This window comes from Nanorana parkeri, unplaced genomic scaffold (assembly GCF_000935625.1).
Source record: "Nanorana parkeri isolate BGI_ZX_2015 unplaced genomic scaffold, ASM93562v1 scaffold2420, whole genome shotgun sequence".
NCBI lineage: Eukaryota > Metazoa > Chordata > Amphibia > Anura > Dicroglossidae > Nanorana > Nanorana parkeri.
The window spans coordinates 11,781-26,051 of record NW_017308688.1 but is presented as its reverse complement, the minus strand read 5'-3'; the positions used below and the strand labels follow the sequence as shown (position 1 = coordinate 26,051).

General features: G+C 42.8%; 1 protein-coding gene across 2 annotated transcripts in view; it reads right to left on the bottom strand.

The window, feature by feature from the left end:
• The window catches only part of ACSL3 (acyl-CoA synthetase long-chain family member 3), a 43,304-nt gene that overhangs the window by 23,634 nt on the left and 5,399 nt on the right, over positions 1–14,271 (bottom strand). The window contains exons 3-4 of one of the 2 annotated variants that reach the window (XM_018573543.1): positions 3,260–3,369; positions 33–165 (exon numbers count right to left, since the gene is read on the bottom strand). In XM_018573543.1, the coding sequence (XP_018429045.1) occupies positions 33–165; positions 3,260–3,369 (243 nt within the window). Of the gene's footprint in view, positions 1–28; positions 166–3,259; positions 3,370–14,271 lie in introns of both variants that reach the window. The other variant, XM_018573542.1, reaches the window with a different exon arrangement.

The window sequence follows — 14,271 nt, the reverse complement described above, 5'->3', positions numbered from 1 at the left end:
AGTGACAGTAATTGACAAACCTCATCACTCACCTTGCCTTGCTCCAAGATCCTGTACGGAAGCCATGCTGTGCACAGTGATATTATTGGGATAGTTACTCTCCTGTGAAGTGTTGCCATCGACCAAGATGATATGCCTCAGGAGAGGGACCTGTGGAAGTATGTCCTGTACAAGCAAATAAAAAACAAAAACAAAAGGAATAAATGTTTAGCTGAAATGCTGGCTGGGGACAAATCACTGTCCAGATAAAAACTCCTGTGACGTTTCTTACCCTGTTCAGCATAAGAGTAAGAGAATGTGTCGATAGGGATTATGCTCACATCAGATGAGTTTTGCACTCCCGTTCAAGTCTATGGGAATACCAAACCAGCTTAAAGCGGGTCAGAAGGAAGTCAACTGTAGGCCAAATGCAACTGTCAAAATCTGGATGATCCCAGAAACTTCTGAAAAGCGTTAGTCAAAACATATGCCACCCTCACAAGTGGCACACCGAATTATGACTTGGGGAGAATATCTCAGTAAAGCAACAAAATAAAGGGTTGATGATCTGCCACTGACCCTCAATTATGCCCAATAATTGCCACTGTCTGATCCTAGTGATCTCCATAAGTCTTTGACAAATCCCAGCTGACAACTTAGTTTCAACCATCATTTACTACGACGACTCCAATCAAAAATGATGGGATTGCATGCGAATGCTTGGGTAGATCATTGGTACTTGACTTGCATCTATATGCAAAAGTTTTTTTTTGTTTTGTTTTTTCATTTTGGATAGAGTGATGAAGGGTTAGATAGCTTCAGAGGCTTGAAACAAATATAGCATAGAACACATCTTATAAAGTAAATCTTTCTGATTTTGTAAATGTGCTAGAAATGTTTATCTTTTAAAAACAGCAGTATGCCCAGGGTAAGGCATATCAGCCCCCGCATGTATCGCAGGTATGCCTGGAGGCAACCCATTCCTTCTTAAAGGCACAAGGACACACCAGAAGCTATCTGCTGCTACAGGATGGAGGTTCTCGTAGATTCAAGTCAGGACCACAATACACAGAGAGGCCTTGATGAGGCAGAGTGGCTTCCACAAATTTTTGCAAACATTGTACAACTAAAACCTCTGTTTTTAACCCCAATAGTTAGACCGTGTAATTTGTGTTTTTCTTTATTTTGCAGGTTAGCTGGTAAGTGTGCTGAGAAATATTTGTGTTTGTACTGTGCAAGGCCCTTCCATGTACACTGGACTTTAAAAGCGAATTAATAATGATTTTGTGCAGTTGCTGTCTTAGTCATGCCATGTTATAGTTGGCACAACATTTTTATTATCCATTATCAAAAGGGGCATGTGATCCCTGATGTTAAAGTGCCTGCTGGCTTCTGGACGACAAAAACCGGCAAAAGGAATTTTACTGTATTTTGCACACAGACAGATTTTACTCACCAGAAAAGGAAGACTAGTTTTCTATTCACTGAAAAGACTGAGGTGTATATATTTATTAACTACCATACATATATGGCGTACAGGAACCTGATACCACAGTTGCAGTGTTTACGGAGGACCAGCTATTTGTAAGAACTTGAATCTCCAGTCTTAAAAGGATAAACTATGGGGTGAGGGCTTTTCCCCATAGTTCTCCTAAGGGTAACGCGTGGACACAAACTAGCGTCCTTCCATCACCCAAAGCTCAGTATACCGCAAGCTACAGCTCGCGGTATACTGAGACGCCACAGCTGAAACGGATCCCGACAATTATGTCTGGATCCACCCAGCTGCGTGAGTGACAGCTGGCTCTGCCTATCCAGAGGCAGAGCCAGCTGTACCTGCCCCCTCACCCGTCCGTTCCGCCAGTCAGTGCTGGAGAATCGGAGCAGGGGGAATCCAGTGCCTCCCCTGTCACTGCTCTCTGCAGTGACAGGATCGAGAAGTGAGCGAGCGCCGGTATGTGTTCGCTCACTTCCCAATCTACTGAGCCGACCTGTGACAGTTTCATTGTCACAGGTCGGCTGGAACTATGAGGATGAGTGAAAATCACTCACCTCATAGTTCTCCTTTAAGGTTATTCAATAGGCACACAGGGACAGATAAGTGTGCTATTATTTTGTAAAAATACGAGTAAATCAAAAGATAAGTAATTCCTAAGACAGATATCTGTAATATCTTACTAATTTCTGGGTATAGATGCAGATTATTATAGCTGCCCATTGGTGACCAGTTCTCTTTAAAAAAATAATCAGGGTTACTTCTAAACATATTTCTTGCACTGGTAGCACATACAAAAAACACAGACAGAAGACTGCGCCAAGGCCGTTTGGCTACAGCAAGAACAAGTAGTATAAGATAGGATTTGTATATATGGGCTGTTAAAGCTTGGAAACATTCAGCTTACAGGAACATTAATACTAAACAGCACCTTCAGGTCAGAACACTCAAGATACAGATAAGACTGTTTAATTATTCCTGCAGAGTGCTCCCTTGGTTGTGCTATGTTTTAATTAATGTAAACTGGTGCCTTCAAAATTGAGTCTGAAACAAAGCAAGACTAACAAAAGCTAGCTTTCAGGGTACCAGGAAAAAGTATATTTGTCCTGTATTGCCACTTCACATGTCTAACCTAACAGACGCCAAAGGATCTCCTTTATCAAGTGTCTGACATAAACTGTGTCTGTGCTGCTTATAGTGATCAAGATCCCTCACTTCATTAGTTTCAATATTTAGCAGAAAGTAGCAACAAAAGAAATTAGTTCCAGTGGGCAGCACAAAAAGCTAGTTGTTGTATATGTTCACTAGAGAGAGCTTCTAACTTTAATGCAGGTGATGGAACCGTTAGATCCGTGGTCTTAATTTTTGTCGGTGCTCCATTTGCCCCCAACTTCCTACTCCTATGTCATCACCAAGACAATAGTGAAATCTCACCACTGCAGATAGACAGTAAAAATATTTGTCTCATGCGCTATCACTCATCACTTGAAAACGCAACACTAGTAATGCTCAATGTGGGGGTTCAGCAATCTAGTGCATTACATAAAAGAAGTTATAGTAAGACAACAAATTCACTTTTAATCAAACCCTGGAGCTTAAGCCTTACCATTTAATGTAGATGTAGTGTTGCATAATATACTGGATATTATGTGAAGCCCTTAAGCCTGCATTCATTCACGAACACACAGGTGTGATTGTGGGTTTAGTGATTGAGGCCCACTATATCAAGTTGACCACCATTGCCATAAACAGTAGTTTCTCTCTTTAACCCTGCATGAACATTACCTTTAATTTTGATTGGAGGAGCTCCTTGCTGGTAATTATGTGGGTTACTTCAGTTTCTGCAAGTCCATGAACAATAGCAGGCCCACCCAATGTTGAATATAATGTGACAACTACGGAAGTGGGGGGGGAGACAAAAAAAAATTAAAATTAGCTTTGCTTTAATGTTGAAAACAGCAACTTTTTCTGAATACTTGGGTCAACCCCATATTTTGCTTTACACCATCACAAAATAACATGTTTTTTTATTTATTAACAGTACAATAACAAAATCAGCAATAACAGGATGATTGGACTTTCTCCTGCTCGGCTATCTTGTCACTAAACTGCTGGCACCCAACATATTCAATATTTTTAAAAAGATAATGAAATAACTGAACGTAATCCTTGTCACCTTTTGTAAGAGCTCTAGATGGTCCTTGTTCACATTTGATAGCATCCTTCTATGCATATTTCTCTGTGTTTTCTTAATGCCTTTAAGACTTGAACATGTTTTAACAATAATTTCTAAAGATATTAGCTAGCTACGGAAGCTTAACATTAAAACAGAACGATGGGGTAACCTTTTTATCCCATAGTTCTCTTTATGGTCACGGGAGGAGATATTCTAACGTCCTCCTGTGACCCAAAGCTCGGTATATAGCGAGCTATTGCTCACTATATACACTGGAGTGCCGCAGCCAGGATGGACCCCGACAATACTGTTGAGATCCACCCAGCTGCGTGAGTGACAGCGGGCTCTGCCTATCTATCCAGCCCACCCCCTCCCATGTTCGTTTCTCCAGTCAGCGCTGGAGGATCGGAGAGGGGGAATCCCTCCAGGGAGCAGTGACTGACAGTCACCGCTCTCTGCAGGGAGATGACCGGAAAGTGAGCAAGAGACGGTATGCATTTGCTCACTTCCCGATCTATAGAGCCGACCTGTGACAGTTTAATTGTCACAGGTCGGCTCGAACTACGAGATTGAGTGAAAATCACTTGCCTCATAGTTCTCCTTTAAATAGTTCTATGTATTAATTAAAGCAGTATAGGTCCTGCAGACTGAAGGGATGCAAACAGCAGGCTGACAACGTTGCTGCTAATTGCAAAAGTATCTTCACGTAGTCAGTGTGAAAAGGGAAGTTCATGTCCTTTTGCTTCTTTAGTCACAGAGGGTGATGCATATAACCATTTTGTTTGCACAAATATTCTATGAAACGAACATACATTTTTTTTAATAGGCATGCGTTTGGTTGTTCTAGGCATAAATACACACAGCCAGATGACATTTAACAAATTGTATATTCTGTTAGGCAGAGTTTAAAGTTCAAAGACATTTACTTAATGAGCTGATCAGTTGGCTTGTATGGCGCATGAAAAACAGATGAATGGTCGTTTTAAAAAGTCGGTCATTTTCTGGGAGGTTTACAGATACTGAAAACCTTGAAACGCTGAAAGTGTTCTATTTTAACCCTGTCTTGTAAAACCTTGGGAATGGGGCGTCAGGCCATGGTCTGAGCACTGTGCTGGAACATATTTGAACTAATGTGGACCAGCTGCTTGAATTTCCATGCAGAGTGGAGAATCCAAAAGACTTGTATGCACACTTCTGTCAGCTGAATGCAGAGCTGTTCTGTAGATGTTCCTTCTCCCCCGCAGAGAGGAAGACACAAGAAGGCAGCAGCTGCACTCATGCCTGGGAGCTGAAATCCAGTGTGGGAGAAAGGGGAACCAAAAGGCCTCATTGTCCATTTCTTACAGGGCCAAAAGAGACACCAACACAAACCAGGAAAAGATATACAAAAAAAAACAAAACACCTCTTTACACAAATCAAGGCTACATAATGTTCTCTGCAGAGGTGTTGGACTGACAAAATGTTTATAAATGTCATGCTAGAGCCACATCAGATGCACTCGATTTCGCTGCCTGGCCAACAAAAAGTCACCTGGAGTTAGCTAAGCAAACAGGTAAGAGCTTTCCATTGGATAATAGGTCTAGGTTTAGCAACGTTATGTCCCCAAAAAAATTAGGTCAACTTCCAACCTGAATATACTACTATCATCAAATACTGAATGACCAGGTTTTTCACATCAATGCATTTTTTTCTTCCCTGATGGCACAGGCATATTCCAAGACGAACGCCCCAAAATATGAAAGTGATTCAGGGGGCATAAGACATCATTTTCACACATGGATCGGCCACCACAGAGTCCAGACTTTAACCCCATTGAGAATCTTTGGGATGTGCTGGAGAAGACTTTACACAGTGGTCTGACTCTCCCATCATCACTACAAGACCTTGGTGAAAAATTAATACAGCGGTGACTACTTTATAACACACACAGGGACCATGGGGAACGAAGGTGGCCCCCCTCCAGAAGGAAGGACAGTGTCAGCACCAATTCAGAGATGATTTGAGGATCTACAGCCGAGTGATACACAAAGATACATTTCTGTTAATAGTTAGTTAGGGTACTTGAATGCAGCTTTAGGATTTAAATCCTGAGTTTAGCGTCACTTAAAGCGGACCTTTACACTCAGAAATCACATTCTACCAATCCATCTCTCTATGTATGATGATTAATAATAACAGACATGTCAGTTGTAAAATGCTGTGATTTTGAAATACTTACACTTGCAGAGCATTCACTTCCTGCTTTCAATGTGCAAAACTTTTGGGATTGCCAACGCAATGCACTCTGGGATTGTTTAGTCATCAGCAGAGCATTGCTGGAAAACCTCATCTGTAATCTCACGAGGTCTTAGGGAAAAGCATTTTCCTCCCCAGAGATGTGCATGGTCACATGTGCCAGAAATCCAGGAAGTAAAAGGAGTGCTAGTAATCTGCCCTTAGTAAACATGGCCACTGTCAGAAGACTGGGGAAGAAAAGAGGAATAAGGTATGCAAAAGAATACAAAGTCGGCAATTATCTAGAAGTATGTGTTTGTAGATTACTAAACATTTCTAAAGGCGCGTGTTATTTTAAAGATATGGGTAAAGGTCCGCTTTGGGAAGCATTTTGCGCGGGGGACTCCCTTCCTCAGTAAAAAAGGACAGATTACTTGTAGATTTGGTTTGTGATCATTTCTGATTATTAAAGTGCTGACTGGCTCCAGAAGGAAGGACAGTGTCAGGACAAATTCAGAGATGATTTGAGGATCTACAGCCCAGTGATACACAAATAAGCGAAGGGTCTTAAATGCATTTTTAAAATGTAACTTCTGAGTTTAGTGTTACATTAATTCAAACCGAGTCGGTCAATTCTTAGGGAATTATTGGCCGATTTAAAAAAGGACTTCAACCACTGGACTAACGTGTTGTATGAGGTCTAAAATCATCAGGCTGGCATACATGAAATAAAAAAGGTATATTCAAAAAATTATTTTAAAGAAAAAGATTTTAAAAAAACACTGCCTGTATCATTCCATTAGCCATTCCTTTCACATGACAATTTGACTTGGAAACGTGGCAGAAGGAAGCCGATTGGTTGCTACTGGTTCAGGGAATTCCATAAGACCCCCATTGCATAAAAAAAACCAAAACACAGAAGTGTTAGCTATAGCAATCTTGCGCCATGTTGCATTCTCCAGTTAAGGTTATAGCATCAGTAATAAAATCTAGAGCTGCAACAGTTAATCGATTTAGTCGATTAAAATCGACGATTGAAAATGTTACCAACGTTTTCGATCGTCGATTCGTCGGCTATCAATTGATTTCCCTGTTCGGGGCTCTACACGCGGCCTGAAGCACACGTCACACGCTGCTCACGTACCGCTGCGCCCGCCGTGCTCACAGGACACCTCCCACCGCACGCTGCTCCCGCCGTGCCCACAGGACGCATAAGCCACGCCCACCGCTGAAGCCTGTTCGCGGCTCCACACTCAAGCCCCGCACGCAGCGCACGCCACGCCCACCGAACGCGCACGCCGCAGCGGTCCAGCTCCCGACGCTCCTCACATCTAGCCGGGCCGATCACATGACGGGTGCCGGGGATGTGAGCGTGACGGGTGTCAGCCGGGGGACGGAGACTATGGCTGGGGACGAGCCGGCATCTATGGAGGGAATGCTCAGACAGTAAGTGCCCCGACCCCCCCCGGAGCCTGGGACCCAACACTGTGCACCCCAACCCACCATCATACCCATCCTCTGCACCCCAACCCACCATCATACCCGTCCTCTGCACCCCAACCCACCATCATACCCGTCCTCTGCACCCCAACCCACCATCATACCCGTCCTCTGCACCCCATTCCACCATCATACCCGTCCTCTGCACCCCATTCCACCATCATACCCGTCCTCTGCACCCCATTCCACCATCATACCCGTCCTCCCTATTCCTGCATCATATCCGTTCTCTCCAATAACGCCAGCTATAGAGGAATACATCAGATCCCAGCAATAATACATTATAGTATAATGTACTATTGCTGCAATTTGCTGCATTCCGCTATAGCTGCTGGTATTCTGCACTGTGCCGCTTTATAATGTACTATATTGCACACCACACTTTTTTTTTTTTTTACTTCCACCGCTCCAAGCTTGCTCCCGTGATGGACTACAATCTCAATACAAACTAGTAGTCCATCACTGGAGACTTTTTTTTTTAAATCCGATTAATCAATTAATCGAACTTAATAATCGGCTAACTAATCGATTATGAAAATAATCGTTAGCTGCAGCTCTAATAAAATCTAGTTGTATATTTGCCTAAACTCGGTTTAGTCTTTGCTCCAGTTACCACACGGTTTTCCACAACCCTCAACTGAAGTTCAGTTTAACTTTGAATATGTCATATCAATTTTCTGTTCCGTTCCGAGCCTTGGGCTGTGCCATATACATAATATCCCTAAGGTACAATGTTCTCTATTCTGCTGCTTGCTGCATGAAGCCAGCCCATAAATCTCATAAAAACACAGATAACTAAGGTTATTGTATCACACAGGCCATGCACACGCACTTCTGTTTTCTTTATTTCCATGTCCATTGCAGCAGGCATACGGAGATGAGAACCCAAGGCAAACACACATGGCCAGAACTTTTCTTCCTGCTTCTGCTTTCTGAAGTGCTGGGATTTAGCACTAAACCAGCAAGTGGCTAGATGGTTCCCACAAGCTGTCTTAGTTCACTCCTGTGACCCCAGTTACATAAACAATTAAGAACAAGGGAAGACTGGGTCTATGCTGAAGTTAATGTGCACTGTGTATGTCATACACCCTTCACAGCCTGGAAAGGCTATTATTGCAGTCTTCTGGTCATACCTACATCACCATCATTTGCCCATAAAGAGCAAAGGGCATTTGGAAATGCATGCATTCTAACCAGGTTCCAGCATCACTCTAGGCCATCAAATACAAATAAAATGCTTGGAAAAGACTAACAATTCGTGTATCTGTTGGAGATGGCAAGAGCTAGCAGGAAAGCCACACTGGCAAGCAGTTCCAATGCTGCTTATCACAAGGTTGACTCAACATATTCATGGCGTGGGAGCAGGTCTAACCAGTTTTGCGCAAACTAATAAGTGCACTGCAGCCAATAGGAGCCTACTAGACTGCACAGTCATATTCAGGCACGCTGTAGAAACAGAGGTAAGACTATAAATCAAAGATGTCAATACAATGTCTACCTGACTGAATATCCATTTCTATGTCTTCAATTGAGATTTAAAAGTAAAAAATCTGGATCATTCATGGCGACCACCAACGTTTGCGCTGCTGCATTGTCACCAAGTCACAAAGGCTTCTATTAAAGGATAATTAAAGCCTCCGTTTTTTGTTTGCATAGATCTACTGCTAGTAAGCAAAAGATCTATGTAAAAAGTGTAAAAAAAAAACCCCCGCTTTTAACAGGAGGTCAATACTCACCTGTGTCTTCACTGCGCGCTCGCGTCCAAAAATGTGAAGATCCTCGGGCAGCCGCAAAGCATCTTGGGGCGGGCGCATGTGCAGTTCACATTTACGGCCGGGAGACGAGGAGAGACACAAGGTAAGTCTACGGACGTGTGCACCCGCATGCAGACACCGTGGGACAGGAAGTGCCAGCAAGGACAGAGGAGTCAGCGCTGGATTGGAGACCCGACGCAGCGCTGGAGGGACAGATGAAAACGACAGGAAAGAAGATTGGATTAAGAAACATCATTTAAAGGTAAGTGCTTTCATTAACATGGGGGGGGAGGGGGAATTTACTTTAATGTCACTTTAAGAATGCAAGTGGCCATTTGAAAACACTTATGGCCCACTATTGTCACCATCAGGGCTTTAGCAAAGTAGCAATGGTTTACAATGACTTTAAAACAGTCATGAATAACTTGAAGAAAAACACCCATGATGCATTGTGAGCCTCAAAACGTAATGCTCTCCGAAGGCTAGCAATGATAAACATAGAGCTAAAAACAGTGAAAATGTTCACAGTCCATCCCAGAAGCTGAACAATGATAAAAACCAAAAAGGGAATAGGATGATAACATATCCTAAAATGAGATGTCTTGCTTCCAAAGGCAAACAAGTGCGATGAAGCCCTACTTCTGATTATTCCAAGTCTGGTAAGGTTAAATCATATGAGAATTCTGTGGACTTGCCAAAACTCTATACTGACGTCATGAGGCTGACAGAGGGAGAGGAAGCAGCTGGATTAGAGCTGTGCTACGGCCTGGCCTCTCAGCCAAAGGCGCAGATTGCAATTTCTAAGAGTTTAAAAGCATCCGCAAGTGGCCTAATAAAGAGAGGCCTTCCTGCAATGGAAGCTGTATCACAAATGTGCAAGTAAAAGCCTTAGCTCAAAGTGAAGCAGCCAGGATCCCTTAGGAGAAGGGAACAGATCCTCTTGTTGTACTCATTGTGATACAACAGGTGGAGAGACAAAGATAAATGGTACAATGGCACGTCTGCCTAAACACGATCCAGCCTGAGATGTCGAAGAGAAGATCTGTGTTCTGTAAGCCATGCTTGTTTATAGGCTGCAATCAAACAAGGACTTGAATTCACAGAACTTCATAGTATAAATAGAGGGCGATTCCCTTAAACCACAGTAACACGGAAAAAATGTCAAAGTAAATAGTTTTGTGCAAAAGAAAAAAACATAAAACAGCCTCAGCGGCCCTCATCACCATCCACTTCACAAACAAGCCAGCTATAACTTTACTTAATAAAAATGGCGCTCAAGACTGGCATCCAAAAGCACACTGGCTGGATTCCATGATGGTTTGACATGAACCAAATGTTCCATTTAAACTGTCCCATCAATTTTCATCCAGTTCACAGGAAAACCTGCAAAATGAATGAGCTTTCATTTTCCAGAAGGAACCGGGTGTTTAGATACACCATTTCTCAGGAAAAACTAAAATATACGACTTCAGAACCAAAAGCCCATTCACACTATTCCAGTCCTCTGGAGTGTGTTTAACACACGTGCGTCATGCTGCGCGTTAATGTGTGTTGCGTTTGAATAGGCTGCCAATCCACCACAATGGATAATAAAACCATTGGCATTTTTGCATGCAGCGCAATGTCAATGGTGTTTTACCCTGCAATGCAACACACTGCATTGTGGAAGTACACTGGTGTGTCATTGAAAATAAATAATACCGCAACACCTACATGTGGTTGGCATGTTACTGCAACGCTCTGATGTGTGAACAGTCCTTAAGAGCTATAAGAAAAGTATAGTGGTACATCATTCTTTACTGAATTTTAATATATCTCTGGGATTTACAATCCCACCCAAGTTAGACTTTTTTCTTCTACAAGATAAGAAAATGCACCATCTCATTTCTAGACTCAGCTCTACTGCACTCCTGGAAGTATCGGTCACACCCTAGGGCACCCTCTGACAGCTCAGTCAGGGAAGCCTATTGCCCTTACCTACATCATTTCATTTTGCATTTCAGTGGTATTGGGGAGCAGCACTACCACCTTAAAATTGACCCTTTATCCATATCTTTAAAATACCAACAAACACACCTTTAGAAATGTTTAGAAATGACAATCTACAAAACACACACTTCTAGATAATTGCCAGCTTTGTATTCTTTGCATTCCTTATTTCTCTTTTCCTTCTCAGTTTTCTGGCAGTGGCCATGTTAAATAAGGGCAGATTACCAGCTGTCCTTGTACTTCCTGGCACATGTGACTAGGGCATGCAACCACGCACATCATCTCACGGGAGAAAATGCCTTTCCCTGAGATCTTGTGAGATTACAGATGAGATTTCCCAGCAATGCTCTGCGAATGACAAGGCAATCCCAGTGTGCATTGCGTTGGCAAACTAAAGTAATTTTGTCCTTTGAAAGCAGAAAGTGAATACTCTGCAAGTGTAAGTATTTCATAAATCCCAGCATTCTACGCTATTATTAATCATCAGGGCTTGGAAAATCCACTCGTCCGCGACGATAGGACGGTGGAGCCCGACGAGCAGCTACGCGGCCGGCCGCTTTACATTCAAGCGATCGCTTGTATTAGCAGCTGTCACTGCCTTTGCCGGTCCCGAGATCCGTAAAGAGGACCCTTCATGTAAATTGGCTATCACATAGGGGGCTTCTTAGCCCCCCATGTAATAGCAATAAAGCTGTGTGTAAAAAAAAAAGAAGAAGTAATACAAAAATTAAAGCATTAATTTTTATTTAAAAAAAAAAAAATGTTTAAGTCCCCGCCCCCCCCACACATACTCACGCAGATATGCATCGGGTGCGCCTACGTGCGAAAACGACGATTGCGCCTATTGTGCCGCACATGTTACATATCGCCGCAAACGTCGGAGTGAGAGCAATCATTTTAGGGCCATTAATCACTGATATCACTAAACTGGTGAGCAGTAAAAGCGTTTTAAGCGTCGCCTATGGGCATTTTTTGCGATTTTGCGGGCGCACGCAATTTTAAAGGCTTGACATGTTTGGTGTCTTTTTACCCGACGTGATCCCGACTTTTTTGTTTTACCAAAAATATGGGTACGGATAAATGTCTTATAACATAGGGAAACTGTTTTGTTTTTTTTACATTTACGGTACTTTTTTCATTATATTGTAAAAAAAATAATGCAAAATAAAACATGGAAAGAGCTATGGACTGGCTGCATATGTTAACACGAGATTTTAATAAACAAAGAATATACATGTGTGGATAGATGTGTCCTTCTTGCATTTACTATTTAAATATATTTTTAAAAAAAACAAAAAACAAAAAAAACAAACACACACACACAGAACTACGTCAGCAGGATCCAATGTTCATTACAACGTTGAGGCTTGTAAGCGTGTACCATGCAGCAGCAGCAGCAGTTTCCGTGTTGAGGGAAGAGGTCAGGAGTGAGAGAGAGCACGTTTCAAGAACTCGGGGAAGGCTCAAAGACCTCATGCCCTGAACACGCAGCTCTCCCCCTCACATCCTGCTGCAGAGCCCTTGTAATACTTTCCAACATGGTGGGAAAGCCGGAGCTGGGGTGTTCCAGGTGTCTCTAATATCTCTAATAAATTACAAGAGCACATCTAGAGAAAGGTAGGAAAAATAGACGGTGCTATCGGACAACACAGGATGGGGGGTGGATGACAACTCAGGACATGAACTGCATGTGGCAGTTCATATCCCATGTCTGCTTAATGTATTTGACATCAAGATTGGAGGGAAAATACCGGATTGCGTGGTTTCTGCAAACATGGTTAATGCTGTCAATATCATAATGATAAACAGCAACCGCAATGGCCAACATCGAGTGTTTACTGGTAATCAGTACTATTCCACCGTTATCTCATCCATAAATAGGTTGGTTCTTGTAAAACAGATGACAAACCATGGCTGCCAGACTTTATATTTTGCACTATCATCAATGGTAAATGACGTCATGTGGTATGTCTTCTCACAGTAACTAGGTGACGTGGCACTGATAAAACATCTCATCTCACGTCTATTGCATAATCACCATAACGCATGGAGTCTGAGCAAAGTTACAGTAACACCAACACAGGAAAAGCACAGCTTATTCAGAATGGTACGACCCACTTCTACACCATCTTGCTTCCACACATCAGTGCCATAGTCCATTAGTAGTTAGCCAACGCTGGAGTTGCCCGAGAGTGCTGTCCTGCAGAGAACCAAGCTGGAAAGGACCCTCACCCCATGTGACACTTATCTGTCTTTGTTACGGCTCATGTCAATAGACATTCTTGTCAAATGCAGCAATTTTCCAGTGCTACATGCCTTTGATTTGGTACCAGTGTGTGGCAAGAAAACAATACGTTTGACCAGCTTTCACTGCAGTTTTATCACACCTCAATAGGACACACTGCTCCGAAAAAATGCAACGCAATTCAAAGCTGGTCAAATGCATCCTCAGAATTGTCATATACAGTGTGGCCAGTTTATTATGACCACCTGCTGTTTGTAGGCAAATTTGCTATAATTAGCTATAATTCTGCGCTGAAGTTGCTAGAGGGCTGGACCATTATAAATAGGGAAGCAGGTTGTTTACCACGACAGTAGAAGTGATTTTTTTCTGAAGATACGGGTAAACAACGTGATTTAACAGCCTTTGAACGTGGGATGATTGTTGGCGCTCGGAGCCATGGAGCGAGTATCAGCAAAACAGCAGAATTTGTTAAATGTTCAAGAAGGGCTCATTGTTAAAGTGTTTAAAGACTTGACTGTCAGACGAAAATCTGGGTCTGAACGTGCGAATTGTGGCCGTCAGCGACTAGTCAATGTTAGGGCAGAAGGCAGGGTGGCAAGACTGGCACAAGACAACAGAAGGGCAACAGTGCAGTGTCAGATTCCTTGCATCACCTTTCAACATCTCGTGGAGTCACAAGGCGACCCAACGAAGTCATCTCGTGGAGTTTTCTCGTGGCCCAACGAAGTACTGATGGGGTGGTCATAATAATCTGGCCACTCAGTGTACACTATTCTATTGAGGTAAAATGGAATTTGTTGACACGTGTTTAAAATACAGAAAAACATTGCCCATGCAAACGAGCCCTTACCTGGGGCCTGCCATCAGAATTAAGCCTCACCAACTGCCGCCCCTTGTCCATTGAAAGTGCCCCTACTG